At 41.5% G+C, this 20,096-nt stretch overlaps 1 protein-coding gene across 2 annotated transcripts in view; it reads right to left on the reverse strand.

Moving 5' to 3' along the window:
- The window catches only part of CYP39A1 (cytochrome P450 family 39 subfamily A member 1), a gene marked incomplete at both ends in the record, with an annotated part of 84,466 nt that overhangs the window by 31,485 nt on the left and 32,885 nt on the right, over positions 1 to 20,096 (reverse strand). For both annotated transcript variants that reach the window (XM_080916942.1, XM_080916941.1), the window contains one exon: positions 7,504 to 7,637. In XM_080916942.1, the coding sequence (XP_080773068.1) occupies positions 7,504 to 7,637 (134 nt within the window). The remainder of the gene's footprint in view (positions 1 to 7,503; positions 7,638 to 20,096) is intronic.

A 20,096-nucleotide genomic window follows, 5' to 3' on the forward strand; every position in this document is an offset into this window, starting at 1 on the left:
AGAAAAATAAGCTCCAAATCATTTATTTTGAAAACAATTTTAGGGAGATTAGTCATTAAAACGAAAGCTACAACTATACTGTAAAAAAGAAGACATGAGTATAAGAAAGAAATAACTTTCCTGGCCAGTTCATATTCCCCCGCCCCCCTCTCTCTCTCTCCTTCCTGCCCTCCCTCCTTTCTGCATGTACATGTATCCACCCATGTGTGGGCATATACACATGTGTGCACATTGGTATGTGTCTGCATTCATGTGTTTGTATGTGTTCCTGTGCATGCCTATGTGTGCATGTGTGTCTGTCTGTCTGTCTGTCTCTTTTCCCTGGCACTGTAATAATGAGTGGTTACTACCATACCTGGCTTTGTATATAGATGCTGGGGATCTGAACTCAGGTCTTCATGCTTGCAACAAGACCTTTTACAAACCAAGCAACTCCTTATTCCCTGAAGAGATCATTTCTCTAGTCCAATTAGGGGATGACTAGTTTCTAATTCTGCTTACCAGTCACATGAACACATATGTTTGACTATACAGGAGGGAGATACTAGTTAAGTGTCAGCATTTAATTTCCTTAAAGATTGTACTTTGATTCTGCATCTATGTATGTGTCTGTCTATTTGTGTACATGAATGTAATATTGGGAGTCCAGAACAGGGCATCACCCTGGTTGGAGCAGAAGTCGTAGGCAGTTTAAAGCTGCCACAAAGTGCTGAGAACCAAATGTGGGTTTTCTGCAAAAGCAGTACATGCTCTTAACCACTGAGCCATCTCCCCAACCCTGATTAATTTTAGTTGTGTGTATGTTCTGTGTGTACATGCATGTGAGTGCTAGTGACTACAGAGGCCAGAAGAGGGTCCCATATTCTCTATACCTGACATTGCAGGCAGTTGTGAAACACATGGCAGGGGTGTTAAGACCAAACTAGGCAGATAGGAGGTGCACATATATGTGTAGGAGTTTGTGTGTGTGTGTGTGTGTGTGTGTGTGTGTGTGTGTGTGTGTATGTGTGTGTGTGTACTTATGTATTATGTATGTGTGTATATAATTATGTATATACAAATATATCATAATGGATATCCAAAAGGAAGTTTGACCACACACCTCTTAGTATTATTAGGAATTAGTATAATTAAACAGCCATTGTTTTCTCTTGTGATTAGTCTTTCAATAAAAATATTTTAAAATTAAAAAAATCAATCAAACAAATTCAATAATAAGTAAAACGAATAAGAGTGGTTGAGGAGCCATCCTATGTCAATCTCTGTGACTCTCTATCCTGGAGATGCATACACAGAAAACATATGAAACATACACACCACACATACAGCACATACAAGCACATATGCAACACAGACATCACACACACACAGTACACACACACAACACACACATGTAGATAGCACACATACAGCACACGCATACAACACATAAACATACAATACACATGAACACACAGCATACACACACACACAGCCCATAAACATACAGCACACATGAACATACAGCATGCACACTATGGTCACATAATTTATCAGAGAAAAGAAAGACTGATTCAATATTTGATTGTTAGTAAATTAACTCATATCAATAGGACAAAGACGGAAAAGCATATGGTTATATCAGTTGATACAGAAAAGCAAGAAAGAAAATTCAGCATCAATTTATGACCAAAAACAAGACCAGTGAAATAGAAATAAAATGTCTTAAACTTGATAAAGAGCATCTAAAAAAGTTCCATATCCAGTATTGTACTTAACGGGGAAAATACAAAGCTTTCCCTTTAAGACCAGAACAAAGCACTGTTGGACAACAGTAGTAATCAACAGAGGGCTAGAAACTACAGACAGTGTGGTAATATAAGATAAAGGGAGGAAGAAGAGAAGGGAGAGGAAGAAGAAAGAAAAAAGGAGAAAGAAAAGAAGAAAAGGGGAAAAAGAAGGAGGAGGAGAATAAGAATAAGAATAAGAACAAGAACAAGAAGAACAAGAACAAGAAGAACAAGAAGAACAAGAATTGCTCATATTAAAGAAATCACCCAAATCTACAAAAACTCTGAGATGTTGGACTGTGAATGTAGTTTGCTGATGGAGGATTTGCCAAGCATGCACAAAGTCCTGTTACCACTGAATGAAGAAGGGATCAGCTGTATTTCTATAGATAGGTTGCTTAAAACTGAAAACCAAAACTTTAAGCAACAACGAAAGACCATCTATATAAGCCAGATAGAGTAGATCACACCTATAATCTTAGCTCTTTAGAGGGTGAGACAGGGGGATCATTACGAGGTCCAGGCCAGCTGGGGATACACAGACGTGTTCTTTTCAGACTAAGACACTGATAACACCCCACCCCAAATGATCATCTACAAAATTCCTAAAATGAATAAAATATTAGAAATATATCTTTTCTTTAAAAAAAATCTGATTTCCCAAAGGTGCCACTATAAAACCCAGTGAGACAGAGGCATTTATTTTAATATTTACTTTTTTAACCAGAATACAAATGATACTTAATGAAAGCTCAATCAGGATCACAGTAACATTCAGAGGAACATACACATCTCTCTGCTTCGTTGTAACAAGCAGACCATTTCCTCTCAGAGTCCGTCCACAACTTGACGTAATCAATAGGTCCACAACTTGATGTAATCAATAGATTAATTAAATGTAAAACGAATCTAAATCCCAATAAGACAAAATCTAATAATTTATGTAAGATTGGTGAAACTAACTTTGTCTTCACAGGGGTCCAAATGCTTTAACGGTTACAAATTAGGATTTCCATCTCCTTTGTGTTCTACCCAAGTCCCCTGGTAACAATTACCAAACTCTCAAACTGAATAAAAAAGGAAAGTAAGAGAACAGAGGGACCCAGAGTGCTCGCCCTAGGTAATTCAGGCCCTTGATGCAAACCATTCATGTGGTTTTTCTGGTGAATGATTCTCTAATATTTCCTGCCCCATGCCATTGGCCTCATGCACAGACTTAACATGGTGAACTGGAGAATTCGCCCCATCCTGTCTTCACTGCCCTGCCATCCCCATGCCAAGCTGACTCACGCCCTTCTGCCCTTCTCACTCTCTTCTCACCTGTGCCTGTCTGCATCTAGAAACTTCTTCCCATCATTCAAAGGAGCTTCTTTCCCTTCCTGACTCTGACTCATGTGAAGAACCACACTGCAGTAAATGGACGTCAAGAGAGCGCATGCCTAGAAGTGGCACATCTCTGTGGTGGTTTGAATATGCTTGGCCAAGGGAGTGGCACTATGAGGAACTGTGGCTTGCTGGAAGAAATGTGTCACGATGGCAGGTGGGCTTTGAGCCTCTCTTCCAAGTTGCCTGCAAGCCAGTCTTCTGGTTTCCTTAGAAAAAAGATGTAGAACTCTCAGCTCCTTCTCCAGCACCATGTCTGCTTGCACGCTGCCACACTTCCTGCCTTAATGCTAATAAACTGAAACTCTGACCTATTAGCCAGCCTCAATGAAATGCTGTCCTTTATAAGAGTGGCCATGGCCATGGTGTCTCTTCACAGCAATGGAAACCCTAACTAGGACAACTTCTACTACATCTTCCTGCTATGAAGCTCAGGGAATATCATGGAATAGGGAGTGACAGATTCTGGAAGCCTGGAGAGGAGAACTGTGTCACCTGCTCAAGACTTGTGTGCATCCCTTCTCCCCCCAGCAGTTGGCCACCAGCCTGAGAGGACAAAGAGAAGGACAGGGTTTGGCTGGTTCATGAGTACAATGGAAATGACTACCAGGATCAACTTCAGGGAGGCAGCTCAGTTTTATTGAAGTGAATCCATGGCTATATTCTTAGGGAGAGGGTAGGAATGTCTAGGGTGTGTACCTATCATTGGCTAGAGCCTAGAGCACAGAAGAATACTTCATTTGCATGAAAAGGCATTCCAGTGAGTCTAGAGGCTTGCTGGACAGGTTCTTATTCGAAGAAAGGAAGCTGAATCTGTAATCTCAGGAAGGCTACCTGACATTCCAAAGGTATAGGATATGAGGTCACGTTCCCCAGAGCTGGCAGAGAAGAGGAAGCCCTGAGAAGAAAAGGGAGTCCTCCATCTTGCACCAAGGTCAAGAGAGCTGTTCGGACCTGAAGGACCTTTAAACAGCAGGATCTAACAAAGTCCCGAATAGGATCAAGCCAACATAATGAGGACGGACACATAAGTTCCCACCCCTAGCTGAGGAGCTATGTACAACTAACTGGTGGCTGCTAGGAGAGGCGGGGTCCACTTTCTGTAGAAGGTAGCCTCTGGTAGGTTGTCCAGGCCCCATATCCGTGTCTGTCTGAGCAACACTAACTAGATTCAGTGGGTATTAAGTACAAAAAGAGGACACCATGTTGGAAGAGAGACTTGGAAAGGGATCTGAGAGGAGATGGAAGAGAGGGTGAATGTGTACACAGGCATACATCCTACGCATATATAAAAGTTCTCAAAAATAAATAATGTTTTTACAAAAGGTAAGATGTGTTGAATCATTTCACAAGAGCCCACCTGGTTAATTTAAACAATATTACATAACTGATATAGAATTACACGGCCAAATTTCTATTTGAAAGGTTATCCCTTGTTGTTGTAAATATTAAAAATGGATGGCTTATTTCCTTATCAGCCTCCATGGTCTCAGTCCACGGGCGCCACTTAATACAGAGCTGTGCCCACGGACTCCGTCACTCGGTCCTTTAGCTGCCTCCTCTACATGATCCCCTTCCCTGGTGGTTCACTCTACCTGCCCTACTGCCTGGGTCCCTGGTGGTGGTGACTGTCCCAGCATCTTCTTTCCCCCACCGCCCGTCACAAACATCACTTCAAAGCTCGGTAACTTTTTAAATGGGTTTATATAATAGATTCTCAATTCACAAGCCCTCTACACAATAAGATTACATCCAATAGACAAAGATACAAATTGCCCTTTCATATAAGATAAAAGACCTATAAAATCTTAAAATATTCAAAGCTACCTAGTGCCAACTAAGTCCACATGGATCAAACTTATCCTTGGGCTCCATCTTGATCTCTCCTATCTCTCTTCTGTATCCCTACCTTTTCTCCACCTACCTTTCTACTGTCTAATCATCTATTGCCTTAACACAATTCTACAATCCCTTAGCTAAAATATTTCCCAAAAGACAAATCACTGAGTGAGATGGTGCTATTTAACATAGTATGTCAAACTTTTCTAGGGTCACTTAGTACTCAAGGGAACTTAAGGACTCATATAATAATATAAGCTATCAAAATTACAATGACATTTTTTATTGGAAAAATGGAAACTTAGCTTTCACATGGAATCACAGGAGCCCTACATAGACAAAGCAATCTTGACCAAAATTAACAAAGCTGGAGGCAACGCATCACATAACCTAAAAAGTACCACAAATTTATAGGAATCAAAACAGCACAAGACCAGACACATGAACCAATATAATAGAATAAAGAGACCTAAAGTAAATCCTCTCATTTATGGCAGATTGACTTTCTGTAAAGGTGCTAAGATTATCTAGATGTCTGCTTTTTAATCAATACTGTTGGGATCATAGGATATCTATATATGCAGAAGAAAGTGGGTTTTTATCTTATACAATACATAAAAATAACTCAACTAGTTTAAACTTGAGAGTGTAAAAAGATTAGAGAAAAACAAAGAGGGGAGCCTCCTACATATGGATCTGGTAAATCAGAATTTGAGGAATTCAAAAGCTCAAACAATGTCTTAGTTAAGGTTTAACTGCTGAGGACAGATACCATGACCAAGGCAACTTTTATAAGGATAACATTTAATTGGGACTGGCTTACAGGTTCAGAGGTTCAGTCCAGTATCATCAAAGCAGGCACATGGCATCATCCAGGCAGTCATTGCACAGGAAGAGTTCCACATCTTCATCTGAAGGTTGCTAGCACAATACAGGTTTCTATACAGCTAGGATGAGGGTCCCAAGCCCACAGAGACACACCTACCCCAACAAGGTTACACCATCTAATAGTGCCACTCCCTGGGCTGAGGATATACAAACTACCACTGAAAACAAAAGTAAAATCAGACAAGTTACTCTGAACTAAAATTCTTCTGTACACGTAAGGAGGCTCAGCTCAGTGAGCAGACAACCTATCAGATGGGATGTGTTGGTTATGAATCATGCATCCTATAAAAGGTTAATGTTCCAAGACAAGCAGCTCCAACAACTCCACAATAAGAACAAAATTGGATCTAAAAAGCAGGTAACGATTTAAAACAGACATTTCTTAAAAGAAGATCCAAAAGTTGGCTGGAGAGATGACAGCATTTTGGGGTGCCCCTTCCACTTCCACAGGACCCTGGTTTGGTTCCCAGCACCCGCCACTGAGTAGCTTACAAGTGCCAATAACACCAGCTTCCAGCCATCTAACACTGTCTTCTGGCTTCCAAGGTACAGGTTTTATGAACATTATTACCACCATCCTACAACATATGCACACACGCACAGACACATGCATAAAAATAAAAGTATCTACTAACAAAGACCTACAAAATATTCAACAAGTATAGGAGAAAATGTAAAATATCATTGTCATAGAAATGGCAATCCAAACCATCATGAGATATTACCTCATTCCTGTCAGAATTTGTGTTATCAAAACCAGAACAACAACAACGACAAACCAGAAGTATCAGAGGACACAGACAACAGGGAATCCTCGGAGGCTTGCTTTGGAATGCACATTAGTATGGTCATGTAAAAAATAATACGGGAGGCTCCTCAAACGTTGAATAGTAGACTTATTGTGGGACTATCCAGCAACTGAGTTTATAGTCAAAGGATGTGACATGAAAATGTCCAAAAGAGAACTGCACCTTCAAGTCTACTGCAGCATGTTTTCCAGGGTGACACGGGGTGTCTGTCTACAGATGGGTGAAGAGAACGTAGTACGAGTGTACACTGGGAAATCCCTCTCAGCTTTTTAAAAAATGGAAAATCTGCCACAGCACAGCAGACGCTCGAGGACCGGCAAGCCAGGCACGGAGAGGCAAGGACCTGGTGGTCTCAAACGCAAAATTTCAGCTCCCAGGAGTAGAGTTTGGAGATGTAGTTGCTGAGGGCTGGGAGGTAAGTGGAGACTTGAGGAATGCTGGTGAATAATACAAAATTCCACTTCAACAGAACAGGTGAAAGAGCTGTACAGCAAGCATCCCCAAGGTTAGAAATACTTAGTAACTACTGAGAGAGAGTACAAATATTTTCCTGCAAGCATTGATTAAGTGTGTGAAACAATATACAGATTAGTGACTTTATTTAGCCATTATAAAATGTGCACATATTTCATTGTCATATACTGTGTATGACAAATATATATATATACAAATATATGTATGTTTATAGATATATAATTCATATTCAGTTCTAATAAAATGAAGTAATAAAAAGCAGATCAATCTAGAAAATTTCTGACTAAAACACATACGGTTTTCTAGAAAGTTCATTATTTTCAAACTAAACCAGCACTTACCAGAATTTTAACTGGCTTCACTACCTTTCTAGTAATGATACCAGGGGCTCTCAAGCGGATGGATTCCAGAATACACCACTTAATTAGAAGGAGCTTCTTCAAGTCATTTTCGGATACTTTAATCTTGTCTTTACCTGTGAAGGGATTTTAAAGATTAAGGAAGAGATGTGCTAGAGAGACCAGAAGGTAGGTTGGCGCAGGCTAGTGGGTACAGCATGAGCTCACCAACAAGGAAAGTACCGCTGTGATGCACTGATTCTGCTCACAAGACGGACTGGCATCCAACCTACATGTAACCTTTCTGTGGCTACAGAATGGGCAAGAAGGTCCCGTGTGGGAAAGGACTCAGTTTTTACCCCGCCTCATTCTTCCTTCTCACAATCCTCATTGCATTTAAAAAAAATAGCAGTGCAAGGGGAAAGAAAACTGGCCAGTAAATCCCATGTTTCCCAAAAGTGCTGGACATGCTTAGGCACTGGGGAGTGCAAGCACCATTTTCTAAAAATGGCTCAGTTGGTAAAGACTTGTCATGCCAACGTGGGGCTGTGCATTCAGATCTCAGGCACCTGTGGAAAAAGCTAGGTGAAACTGAAAGTCGGGTGTTAGGAAAGCAGAGATGGAGCCTCCCTGGGGCTTGCAGACCAGCCACCCCAGCTGAATCAGTGAGCTCCAGGTTAGGTGAGCTACCCTGTCGTCACAGAAGACATCCATCCACCATTCACCTCTGGCCTCCATGAGTCAGATGTGCAGAATGGTCCAGGGATTCTGCTGCCCTCTTTTGGCAGCTATAGGCACTGCATGACATGGTGCATGTTCACACATGCAGGTACAACACTCAAACACTAAAAATAAGCTTCATTTTGTAAGTCCTTGGAGATCGTCATGTTGCCAAGTAAGTCCAACTGTGGTAGATAAATATCACCTTCTCTCTTTATGCACTGATACATCCATATAACATCCATACACGTGTGCACACACACACACACACACACACACACACACACACACACACACACAAAACTTTTAGACTCCATCTCATTCCAGTAGGATGGCTATTAACAGACAAATCTTGACAAACATATTGAGTAGGAAGAGCTCTTCTCACACTGCTGCAGCCGCTACAGAGATCAGTATTGAAAGTCCTGGTGAAACTAAAGCAGAACCTACCACCCAGTGCAGCTATGTGACTGGGTACATTCACGAACAACGCTAAGCCAGAACACCACAGAGATGCCCATATGTCCATGTTTGTTGTTGCTCTGTTCACGACAGTCAGGCTATAGAAACAGCCCAGGCAGTTATTCCTGGGATAAAGAAGATGTGGTTTGTACACACGACGGGATTTTATTCAGATGGGAAGAGGGATGAAATGGAACTCAGGAGAATGGGTTCATGTGGCGATAAGTGGATCTGGTAGGATGGCTGAGCAGTTAAGAGGACTCCTTGTTCTTGAAGAAGGCCTGGGTTTGGTTTGCAGCACTCACAACCACCCATGACTTCAATTCCAGGCAGATTCAGCATCCTCTCCTGGCACCGGGTATTCACATAGCACATCTACATGTACGCAAGCAAACACACACACACACACACACACACACACACACACACACACACACCAAATAGAAATAGGCAAGTCTTTTAGAGCACTGGATATTATTATACTAAGCAAAACTATACAGACTGGAAAAGAAATATGACTTATTTTCTCTTATGTGCAAAAATCTATATTTAAGTGTATCCGTGAAGGCATATATATGCTATGACAGGAGACAGGAACTAGGAGAGGGAAGATAGACGGGTGGGGGGAGAACAGGAGAGGGTAATGGAATGAGATTAATGCAGAGAAGGGGGTCAGCAGGAGAAGAGTTCAGATGTGTAGCAAACCCTCAAATAAGAACAAAGTATCTAGAGAGATATTTGTGTATGAAACATCACAATTTCTTTGTATGTTAACCAAAAAATTAATTTTAAAAGAAACACACACACACACACACACACACACATACACAGCATATGACATAAAAATGACCTATATTCCTGTATTAGGTTTGGTAATTGGCAAATCTCAATATAATCCACCTGGCCTTGACTCCTGATCCTTCAGTCTCATCCTTCTAATGGCTTCAGTTGAAGGCATGCGCCATCACGAACAGCTCTTACCTTTCTATTCAATCCATCTATTATAGAAGACCTCAGACAGGGTCTCTCTTCTTTCTGGAAAGAAGACTACACCCTCTCAACACAGTCATGTCAAACCTTCCAACGGTGAATAAAGACACCTTAAGATGGACCAGAGGTCAGTCTTTACACTGCTTTAAGCATGGTTGTGAATTTTCAGTCTGATTACACATCTTAATGGTGAATATTTCAAGGAAAATGTGCATTTCTTAAAAATTACTCAGAATAGTGCTGCTTTCAATCCTGACAACCTGGAGCTTCCCAAGGACCAGCTGGACCCAGGTGATATTGATTGGTGTTAAAAAGCTATGAACATTAAGGATTTTACAGGTCTAATATCTCATATAGAAGGGCAGTTTGTATCTTTGTCTATTTGATGCAATCTTGTTGTGTAGAGGGTTTGTGGATTGAGAGTTGAATATCTAAACCTGTATGAAAAGCTATCGGGCTGTAGAGTTGTGTTTTTGGGATTTTGGGGTACAGAAACACCCGGGACAGAGGCGGAGAACAGGCAGTAGTAAACCACCAAGGGAAGGGAGTTGCGTGGACAAGTTGGGCCATGGTGACTCAAATAGGGCGCCAGAGGTGCGGTCGGCTCCATACCAGGGTCAGGCCTGAGGTGTGAGACCTCAGGGCTGGTAAAAACATAAACTTATAAAATAATATTTAATATTTACTGCAACATCCAGGAACCACAGTTTAAGGGAAAACAGAACAAAACACAGTGACAGATTAAAAAAAAAAGGGAACTGTGGATATCCATCATTGGAAGAGCACTGACCTACATGTCAAAGACAATTCGATTTCTAGCACAGTAAATCAGTAAATAAACGATCCTCTGTACTTTATTAAATATTCTCATTTTGAAGCTGCTCTTATTAATATACTAATTTTAAAATTGCCACTCCTCTTTAAAACCGGAGGTAAATAAACCGGTGAGAATTGTGATTGGGCAGAAATCCCAAGTGCACATCACTCACCCAGCTCTGATTACCATCGATGTGTAAGAAACGTCTTTGAGTTCCTACAATGAGCCATAAAGCCAGGCCGTGCCTTCTCTGAGTCTGACCAATTTTTATCCAGAAATGTTATCCATTTTAAAATCCCATCCCAATTTTTGTATTGGGGTCCTGGGCATAAGACTTGGGTCTCTAGGCTTGGGGTCAGGAGCAATTTACCCTGTAAGCCATCTTACCATTTTGTCATTTTTAAAGTAAGTTCAAAGGTGTCTGCTACCTCTAAGCAGTGCTACCTAGGAGGTCACTGGCTGAGCTTATGTACCTACCCACCCACCTATGTACATAACTCCCTCTCTATGTCTGTCTGTCTGTCTATCTATCCCTATCTATCTACCTATCTACCTACCTACCTACCTACCTATCCAACCACCTACCTATATCTTTGTTTCTTCCTTCCTTCTTTCCATCCCCCCTTCCTTTCTTCCTCATGTTTCTCCCTTATGAAGCCACAGCTAGGGGTATGGTTCATTAGCCATTACAAGAGGCCAGTTCCGGCTCACTGCTTTATTCAGTAAAGTTTTGCCTTCCAATATAAACATCAACACTCATCTGTGGCTGGTTTTCCACTACAATGGCAGGTCAGAGAAGGCCACTGCAGAGATTTTATGGCTCATAAAATCTAAAATACAAGGCCTGGTGAGGAAAAAGTTTACTCCTGTGCACAGGGCAAAAGGGGAATGAGCTATTATTGGGTTTGCTCAAAAGGTCAGGTTGTATTCTAGCCCCTGAGTTTTCAAGTGAGATAATTTGTGTATGGCCTTCACTGTTCTTACCGCTTCTATATCCAGGTCAAATGTATGATGCGTAGTGTACTATTTTAATAACCCTGTAAGATACATCTTATGAAGAAAATATAGTCTACATGACCAGGGGAGAAATATACTTAATATTTGCTGTAATGGTTATGTTTACTTTCTCAGAGAGCACATGCCAGCAGATGTGTTGGGAAATCTGTCTCCTGACACTTGGTTTCTACATGTTCTCTTTCCAAAAAGAGATCTAAGTAGTTGAGTCCTCCCACCTCCCACCCCACAGTAGCAGTTTCCTTATCATAGAGAGAGTGCTTCCCTCTCAGGTATCCTGTTTTCCAATTGGCTCCATTTTCCCTGTGGTACAGACATCTCCTGGGTACCAAACAGAAATGGCAAATAGGTAACAGATGGTACCTAAGGAGAAAATCCCTTGGAATTCAAGTAAAGAGCTGGAAAAAACCTTGACAGCAGATGTGTGCCAATCTGCCTGTTTGTCTACCAGCCTAGCTCAGGAAACATCTACTTCCATGTCTGTCTTCCTGTCTTATTAAAGGAATTAAACTTCATGTGAGATGGGGTTCATAGCCACCTATGTGAATTGAAAAATAATAAAGACACATTAGAAATGAGTTAGGTTGGTTGAGAACTTTGAGAGTGAGGACTGGCTTTGAGGACTTGATAATAGGTCAGCCATTTTGATAACTGAATGGACCGAATGTAACTTCTGGTATCTCAATATTTTACCAGTTTAGAGTGATCTACATCAACCTGAAAGTGGGGGTGGGGGACAAAACTTCTAAGATGTACTGAAGAGAAAAAAAACATGAGGGAGCAAAGAAAGAGTGGGAAGGAAAGCCCTTGGATGGTATGGAATAAGAGATGAACGCCTGTCTTTAGAACGCTTGCAGTGGGGGTGGGGAGGTGGTAGCTGAAAGGAAAGGTATTGGACCTGCTGCTGTAGGCATGGCTAGGTAGTACCTGGAGATTCTGGGAAGAGAGAGTGCCTGGGAGAAGCAGCAGGAGATGGGGAGAGGCCCACTGACCCTGGGACCCTGGTTCCCTGGACTGGCCTTCTCAGCATCTGCTCTCTGCCATTTGCACGTTCTGTTTCCTTTTCTGCACTGGACTGCCTTAGTGCAAGCCACCCAGATCACGGCTGTCCCGAGCCTCAACACTGTGAGTCAGTTAACTTTATCAAGACATGAAAAGCATGAGACAAGTGAAAGGCAGAGCTACACTGTGGCTGGAAACAACTTACAATGAAAGGTCTTGTCTGCCATTCAGGCTCCCAGAGATTCCGCCTCAACTACGAGGTTGTCAGTCACTGGCTGGCTGTGCAGCTAAGGAACACTCAGAAGCCTACGGCCATGGCAAATTGAAATGGGATGCCGATGATCAATTCTAGAAATCAGACAGGAGATAAGCTTTAGACCAGTTTCTTCTTGAGCTTGACAGCCATGGAAGACCTAGTCAACTATGACCCAAAGAGATATTGCAGTAAGTTAGCAGGAGCCTCTGGTTACAATCCTAAAGCTGACTTCTGCAAAATGACTGGTTCTCCTCAGATAACTATTTATAGAAATTATATTTGAACAAATAAAAAGTTCACCAAACACCGCCCCCCCCCTTTTTTTGCTGTTGTTTTAGTTCACTGTTGCTATACTGTAAGACATATTTTTTTACTAGACCAAAAGTGAGGGCTGACCAGTACTCATCACCAAACCAGAAGAATGAGCTTCCAATGGGAGCTCTCTGGTCATTCATCTCCATTGTATACCTAAACAGGAATCACCAAGGAGATGCTCCACTGAGCCTGACTGCAGACACGATGTGACCAGCCAGTTTCTGAGACCATACTTACTCTTTTTGCCCTGAGGGGCTGATCCCTTCAAACCACACCCAGTATAAATCCTTCCTCACTGAAGTCGCTTTTGTCTAATATTTTGTCCCAGTACCCGGGAAACAATAACTAGCACATATCCCTGTTCTAACACACAGCATGTTTCTGACCTCGAAGTTTGAACTTGGTCATAGTGAAATTTCTTATCTCCTTTGGGGAATTAAAGAAACAAGATTTTTTTTTAACTTTGAGTGTTGTTGTTAGACTATCCGCACTGTGGAAACATTTTACATTACATTACATAATGTAGAACTGAAGTTTGCTTCTACTGAAAAATAGTTAAGGCTGTGGTGTGCAGCTGTGTACATGTGGAAAACAAGTATTTTGACCATATACTTTTTGTTTCTCAAATCCCAGTGTGATGTGGGAAGTATGAAGTAGCATTCCTGGACAAGACAAAAGAAATGAAAGAAACATTCTGTTTTCATACATCTTTCTGTTAAAAGACCATTTTTGTTAGAACTCTCAGAAATGACTTTGCGCCGGTACTGTTGGGATTTCAGTGCTTGTCTGTGATCTGTGAGTCCAGTCCTGTGGCTCTAAATTTAGAAAGTTCCACTTGGGAGAATTCCAAGGTAATCACCAGAAGGGCTGGAGCCCAACAGAGACCGAGACCACTCCAGAGAGCCCAAGGAAAGGGCTAAAAGAGATCTCAGGCAAAATTTAGAAACTGTCTGTTTAATTCTTGGCATAATCGCAATAAAATCAAACCTTAGGATATTTGAAAACAAATAAAATAGAAGATAATTCTTATACTCAGAAAGGAAGAAAGAAAAGCAGAAGCTTTTAGTGTATCCATTTAGTTATTACATGAAAGTCATAATTACATAAAGACTATAAACTATATTTGTTAAGTATAAATGGTAGATTTAAATGTTGTTATTTCAGTTACAAACACACTACAGATGTGCTATGTCTCTGTTGAGATAAGTCTGTGCTCTCCCCAAATTTATATCACATTTTATAATATACTAATTTTTCAGACTATGTCTTACCTCAAGAGATTCCATTTTACAAGCATATTCTTATGCCATTTTGACATACATAAATATCCCTGGGTTATGTGAAGAATTATCCACCTGCCATCAACCAACCTTATATACACTGATACATGGATTATTTCTTGGCGTTCAAAGGGTGCCACCCTTTGCCTTAGTTACTTTTTATTTCTGATATAATACCATGACTGAGGTGACTTATAGAAGGAACGGTTTACCTAGGACCTGTGGTTCCCTAAGTCTAGAGTCCACAATAGCAGAACAAGGATAAGTATCACAAAATGGCTGAGAGCTCACATCTGGATCCACAAGTAAAGGGCAAAGAGCATACTTGGAATGGCATGAATCTTTTGAAACCTTAAAGCCCACTCCCAGTGATACACCTCCTCCAACGAGACCACACCTCCTAATCCTTCCCAAACAGTTCTATCAACTGGAGACCAAGTATTCAAACACATGAGCCTATGGGAACCATTCTGTTTCAAACCACCATATGCTACAAATTTACTGAGGTGAACTGAGACTGCTGAGTCAGATAAACATATTAAAATCATATTAAGGAAACTAGATCCAAGAACTTGCCAGACAAACTAGATCAAGGAAAGGATACAACTCTCTCACCTTGACCCCTTTAAGAAGGAGCAAACAGACTGTATGCACTTTGCCCCACCCACTTGTCACATGGTCACACATGTCAAGGACCAATAGAGAACTCCCAACTGCCCTCAGGGTTTCAGCTTAGCTCTGCCCTCACTGCTCAGACAGCCAACCCTTCTATCTGCCTGTCTAGTCCAGCAGGTGACCCATCTGTCTGCCCATTTCTTCACTTGGACCTGGTTCTGACAGTTCTGAAGTTGAATCCAACCATACAGTTTCACCTCGAGCCTATGAGAGCTACAGTAGCCTGACCTGTAATGACAGCTAATTCTCAACAGTTATGTTCAGTTCATGTTTCATCTTAGCAATACAGACCCTATTTAGATTTTCTATCAGCTTCCTAACTTCTCCAGACTTCTGAAATGTCTTGAGTTCTGTGGTGGGTATTCTGTAACCTATATGTAAACATAAATAAATATGTGTATAGATATAGATATCTACAGATACAGATGATATAGATGATTGTGTGGTATGTAATGTGTGCTCTGAGAGTATTATTACTAATTAGGACTGGAATAAAAGTCAATCTTATTCACCTAAGCCAAGATTATCAAGGAAAGAAGAATGTCTGGCAAATTGCTATCATGAAATTGGTATGCCCTGAAATGTATTGTTAGTCAATGATTCTGGTATTAGGCAAAGACATAAACATGATCATGTGTTCCTGACATTGAATACTCACAACATATCTGTGTCTTATGTGGCCTAAACTAATGCTCTAGGAGCTAAAGCAATGTTAACAATAGATTGGCTACTTAACATTAAAAAAAAAAAACCTATGGTCCCTCATATACTCCAGTATACTCCAGTCTCAGACAAATTAATGTGTCCAATTGTGAGACAGGCTTTTCCATCAAAGATGGCCAGTGTGCACAAAGGCCAGTCTTCTATAACCCTCTTCTGCCTAGTGAAATGCATGCCTGTACTTGTTCGCTTAAACCTGAGACAACAATATATTCCTGAAACTTCACTCTGTATCTCACCCTCCCCCTTTCCTTATGAGTACAAACTGGCCAATCCCATCAGACCATGAGGTCAAGCTCCCAACAATGGGTTGAGCCACGGGTCCCACCCTACATTAGAATAAAACCCGAGTGAACTTCTACCCAGCTGTGCTCACTCTCCCAGTTATGTCACTACACGTCCTTTTGCAAAAGGAAAGATCACTGGGAGCAACAACTTTGATACTGTTTGTACATCTGTATGTGTGACACCATAAATATTTTAATATTCCCTCCCAACAAAGGGAGCTGTGCTAACGGCATCACAACAGTCTTCAAGACTAACACAGAGCCACGCATGTGCTAATAGCCAACAGTTTTCCAACGAAGAGCATGGAGTCAAAATGACAAAAGTCGTAGCCTTAAAGGATCTTGGACACAAGAGCACAGGACAATTTATGAGGATATAAATAACTATAATACAAGTCTCGGAGCAGAGGATTCATCAGTGGGATTCATCTCCTCTCACTTGTGGCTAGAATTCATATAAGCCTGGAGGAGTGGGTAGGAGTCACCAAGGCAGAAAGAAAAAGAACAGATTCTAAAATAAATCATGAAACTATATTTTTCTGGACTTAAGAAGGAACATGAGTCAACCAGAACACCAAAAGAGGACTTCAGAATAATTCCACTGCTTTTCTTTCTCATATTTTAAACCCCTTTCCTCACCCAAATAGATACACGTACATATATAACAAATAACAAATATGTGGAAAAAATGTTTCTTTAGTCCTAATATTAGAGAGCTAAACAGACATCAGCCTTCTTGGAGTACATGAACCTCCCGTTTCCCTGGTAACAGGAGAAAAGGAAGCATCGCATTTTCCCTCCTTACAACTGAAAATATCATGTGAAAAGGTAGGCTTTGAAGATTTTCTAGTGAAGAAATCTAATTCCTATTGGTTGGGGGTGAGGGGGTAAGGAGCTATGAGAGGGACAAATGGATCTGGGTGGAGACACGCCATTCTGGTCCATCTCAAAGACTAGAATTTTACATACCATTTTCTCTTAGAGCTCATTTAACAACCCCTTCAATCACCCAACCAGAAGTCCATGCATAAAAAAAGGAAAACAAAATAAAACAATGAGAACAAAAAAAAAAAATCACTGGAAGAGAAGTCAATGGAATGGGAGGAATAATTACTCCTTAAGGAGAAAATATTTAGCCCACTGAAATCCTCCATCAAGGAAGTTGCATCCAGCACTTTATGGCTAAGTGTGCAAATGAATACTTTTTCTTCTTCTTTCTCTTTTTCATAGACTGGCCTAAATCCTAAGCACACTTCCCTAGACAATGGGAGCTTTAGCAACTCTTGCTCTCAACCCCCTGCAGCTTCTACAGTCCTCCTCACCTGCTGAGCTCACATCCAACCAGAGCCCTGGAGGCAGGACATCATTCCTTCCTTTACCCTTCCTCCTCTTAGCTGTTGCCATGGCTTCTGTAAAGCTTGCCTGCTGGGCTCCTCTCAAACTCTAATTAAAAAAAGATGGTCCTGGATGTTCTTTCTGATTCTGTTTTTAAATCCCTTTTATCAATTCCCCAAAAGGGAACTCTGGTTGTCTACTGACCCTGGAGATGGCCTGTAAGAGCTTAGCTAACAGCTGTGGAGAGAGTCTGTGTTTAGGTAGAAGGTGGAGAGGAAATGGTGGACAGGGCTGAGTCACTCATGTTTGCAAGATGCGATTCAAAGAGACTGGATCAGAAAAAAGGTTGTGAGGTGGCGTTGGGCAGTGAGGTACTAGGACAGGTGTCACTGTACAGTAAAAAGACACAAGGAGAAAGAAAGGCACAAAACAAATTCCTTGAAAAGCTAAATAAAGCTTTCATTCCTACTCAGCCCTCGGATTTTTTTTTTTCTTGACTTTCAAAATCCTGGGCGCTCACTTCCGTCTGCTCTCCTGCACAGAGACAAGCAGTCTATATTCTTAGGCCAGCTTACTTAAGACAGTTAAAGTTGGTGTGTGTGCAGTAAGGTCACGAAGAAGAGTGGCTGGCATAAAAACACATGCTATAACCTCTGAAAAGCAGAAGCTGATATCACACCATCTGGCAATGATTCCTACCAAAGTTGGGCCTAGAGATCTAGTTCCTAAATTTTATAGTAATTTCCCTTAAAAAAAAAAAGCCTAGTGAATAAAATGTTAGCATTTTAGACTTATACCCCATGTTAATGAGTATATATGGTGTAATTGTGTGTGTGTTATTGTTTTCATTTGGACTTTTAATCCAGAATAAACCACAATCCAGAAACATACACTTTTGATCTAGATCATAAGGACTACTGGCCATAGAAAGCTTAGGCCCAGGAATGGTGGTGCACACCTTCAATCCCAGGAGACAGAGGCAAGCAGATCTATGAGTTCAAGGCCAGGTGGGAATGGAGAAAGTCCCGAGTACAGAAAAGCTTAGATCCAGGCATAGTGGTACATGCCCTTAATTCCAGCATTCAGGATACAGAGCCATGCAGATCTTTTTAGTTCAAGGTCAATCTATAGAGCAAGTTCCAGGACAGCCAATCTTAGGAGTTGGAAACAGAAAGCTCATGATAATGGAATAGAATAGGAGGTTATGTTCCCACCCAGACAAGCAGTAGAACTTGGCAGCTTCAGTCATGTGTCTCTTAGAGTCTACAATGGAAGGGAGTACTCGGACAATTGATGCTGGTCAGCTGGAGCTAAGAAATTAATGGTGATTAAGAAGAGACCAGCATCTCTAAGGTAAAATCTCCTGGGAAGTGTTTTCTGGGAGCACAAAGAAGCTGTGTTCCAGAGATAGCCAGGAATACCTCATGCTGCAGCAGGATTTGGTAATATGTATGAGTCGCCCAGGTGGTACTTGTTTTGAAGGCAAGGAGAGGTCATGGAGAGCAGTTCAGGTTTACACTGTGAGAGGCGAGGAAGGGTATTAGTGAAGGTACAGCCTCATTTACAGCTGACAGCACAGGACTGAAAGGGGTCATGCAAAGAAGCTGAGGCTTGGCACCGTGAAGAGAGCCTATGAGAGGCTACTGGTGAGGTGTAGCTGGAATGAAAGGCTCCAGCGAGTTGGAGATGTTAGTACCATGGGATGATCACCAAGAACAGCAGCAGCAGTGGAGTGGAGTCTTTCCTGTCTGCCTTGAGATTAAGACATAGAACTTTCAGCCCCTCCAGAACTCTGTCTGCATACTGCCATGCTTCCCATGATGATAATGGACCAAACTTCTGAGACTGTAAGCCAGCCCCAATTAAATGCTGTCCTTTATAAGAGTTGCCTTGGCCACAGCATCTCATTGCAGCAATGGAAACCCTAACCAAGATGGCCCATTATCATGCATGGCTGGAGTTGTGAGCTGGAGTTCTCAGGCTGTGTGGTCCAAAATGACTCCATCTTAGCCTAAGGGCAAAGAAAGAGAATACGGTAAAATTATATATGTGGGCTGGAAAAGAGGAAATTTAGAGACAGTCAGATTACTCTTGCTTTAGTAAATAGTTAGATACAGTGTTCAAGCCTGGAGACTGAGAAACACTGTTGCAACAAACTTCTGTGGCATTTACTATATCCTAGGCCCAAGCCAGAGTATACAGGCCAGGCTAGCAAAGGAAAAGGAACCTTATGAAATAGTTCCTCTATGATATGCATTAGCCTCTAAATCCCCACATTAGATTCAGGTTATCAGATTTCAAGTGGGAATGGAGACTTTTTAATAAACCAAGTGTCCTGTGACCACCACTCTACTGGAGTAATCTTGGCTCTATTCCTTGACTTTTTTCTTCATTATTTGGGGGGAATTTGTCACATAAAGAACCGAAAAGATTCATTACCGTCATAACTCTGATTATCAGCCACAGAGCCCCGGCTAGCTGGGCAAGAGTAATGGGTAAGATTATTAAGTCAGCTGAAGCGGCATGCTGGAATCCTTCAAGAACGCTGTTATTGGCTGGCAGGAGCGGACGGAGAATGCATCCAAGTGAGGAGAAGCTGGGTCTGCGTGCAAGTGGCGCTGGATCACTAAACTTGGGGATGGACTAAAATGGGACCAGTGAGCTAACGAAGCCAACAAAGGCAGCGCCATGGCCACCTAGAGTGTCACCCTGGCGCTGGGCTT

This window comes from Micromys minutus, assembly GCF_963924665.1.
Source record: "Micromys minutus genome assembly, chromosome: 5".
NCBI lineage: Eukaryota > Metazoa > Chordata > Mammalia > Rodentia > Muridae > Micromys > Micromys minutus.